At 39.4% G+C, this 855-nt stretch overlaps 1 protein-coding gene across 1 annotated transcript; it reads right to left on the minus strand.

Annotated features, from left to right (window-relative positions):
- Positions 1-49: 49 nt before the first annotated feature.
- LOC105460894 (integrin alpha-PS5-like) lies at positions 50-624 on the minus strand (the record flags this gene model as incomplete). Its single annotated transcript, XM_011707381.1, has 3 exons — positions 493-624; positions 309-400; positions 50-235 (listed from the first exon to the last, which is right to left on the minus strand). Coding segments are annotated over exons 1-3 (327 nt in total), but the record flags the coding sequence as incomplete, so codon positions are not given.
- Between the last annotated feature and the right edge of the window lie 231 nt (positions 625-855).

The raw sequence follows: 855 nt of genomic DNA on the forward strand, positions 1-855 counted from the left end.
ATCCATTTCAATTCATTTTCGTTTGCTGGGGCAATAATATAAAATTTACTTTCGGGCTGCCGAGATACACGTGGACTCTGCCGTTATCATTCCCCCAGTGCGGAGCTCCGACCACAAGGTCGTCCAGACCGTCGTTGTTTAAATCACCGCTGGCCAAGCTGGCCCCGAAGAATTCGCCGATCTCACTGCCACAAAGATTGACGATAAAATCTCCGTACCAATCGATTATAGCGACCTGTCGTACAACGCAGTCGTGCTGTGATCTCTTTTTCGGGAGAAATGGAGTCTGAATAAATGGAATGCTTTACCTGCCCTACGTGTTTCCATCCTGGATCCGCACAGGCGAAAAGGGCGTGCAATTCATTCCGATTGAAATAATATCCTGATGTTACCGCGTAGCCTGTTAAAGACAGCTTAATCAAAATCCGTGTTTTTTTTTTATGTATGATCTGATCGTGCAATAAAATTTTATTTGTTACATAGAATTCGTACCAAGTTGCGATAGATTATCGTGTATCGGTACTTCTATAGTTTTCCTCATAAACTCATTGAATGTGTACTTCCAGAAATATCCTACATTGACGCTACCTATAATATTGTCATTTGGTCTCCCTACAATACGGTTTATTGTTCTAGATATCTTCTGTAACGGTCAAATTAATTTGTTAGTCATAAAAATCGTAGTCAAATATAAAAATATACGGCAAAAGTATTTAATTAAATGTAATATTGTATGAAAAGAGTAACGATTAACGAAAATATACTTTTTAAAAGTAAATCAGTGAAATCATCACTGATGCGTAGGACAAATACGAAAGTCGTGCACGACATGCGAGGCGATACGGACGGCTCTCA

Source organism: Wasmannia auropunctata, unplaced genomic scaffold (assembly GCF_000956235.1).
Source record: "Wasmannia auropunctata unplaced genomic scaffold, wasmannia.A_1.0 LD313949.1, whole genome shotgun sequence".
Taxonomy (NCBI): Eukaryota; Metazoa; Arthropoda; class Insecta; order Hymenoptera; family Formicidae; genus Wasmannia; species Wasmannia auropunctata.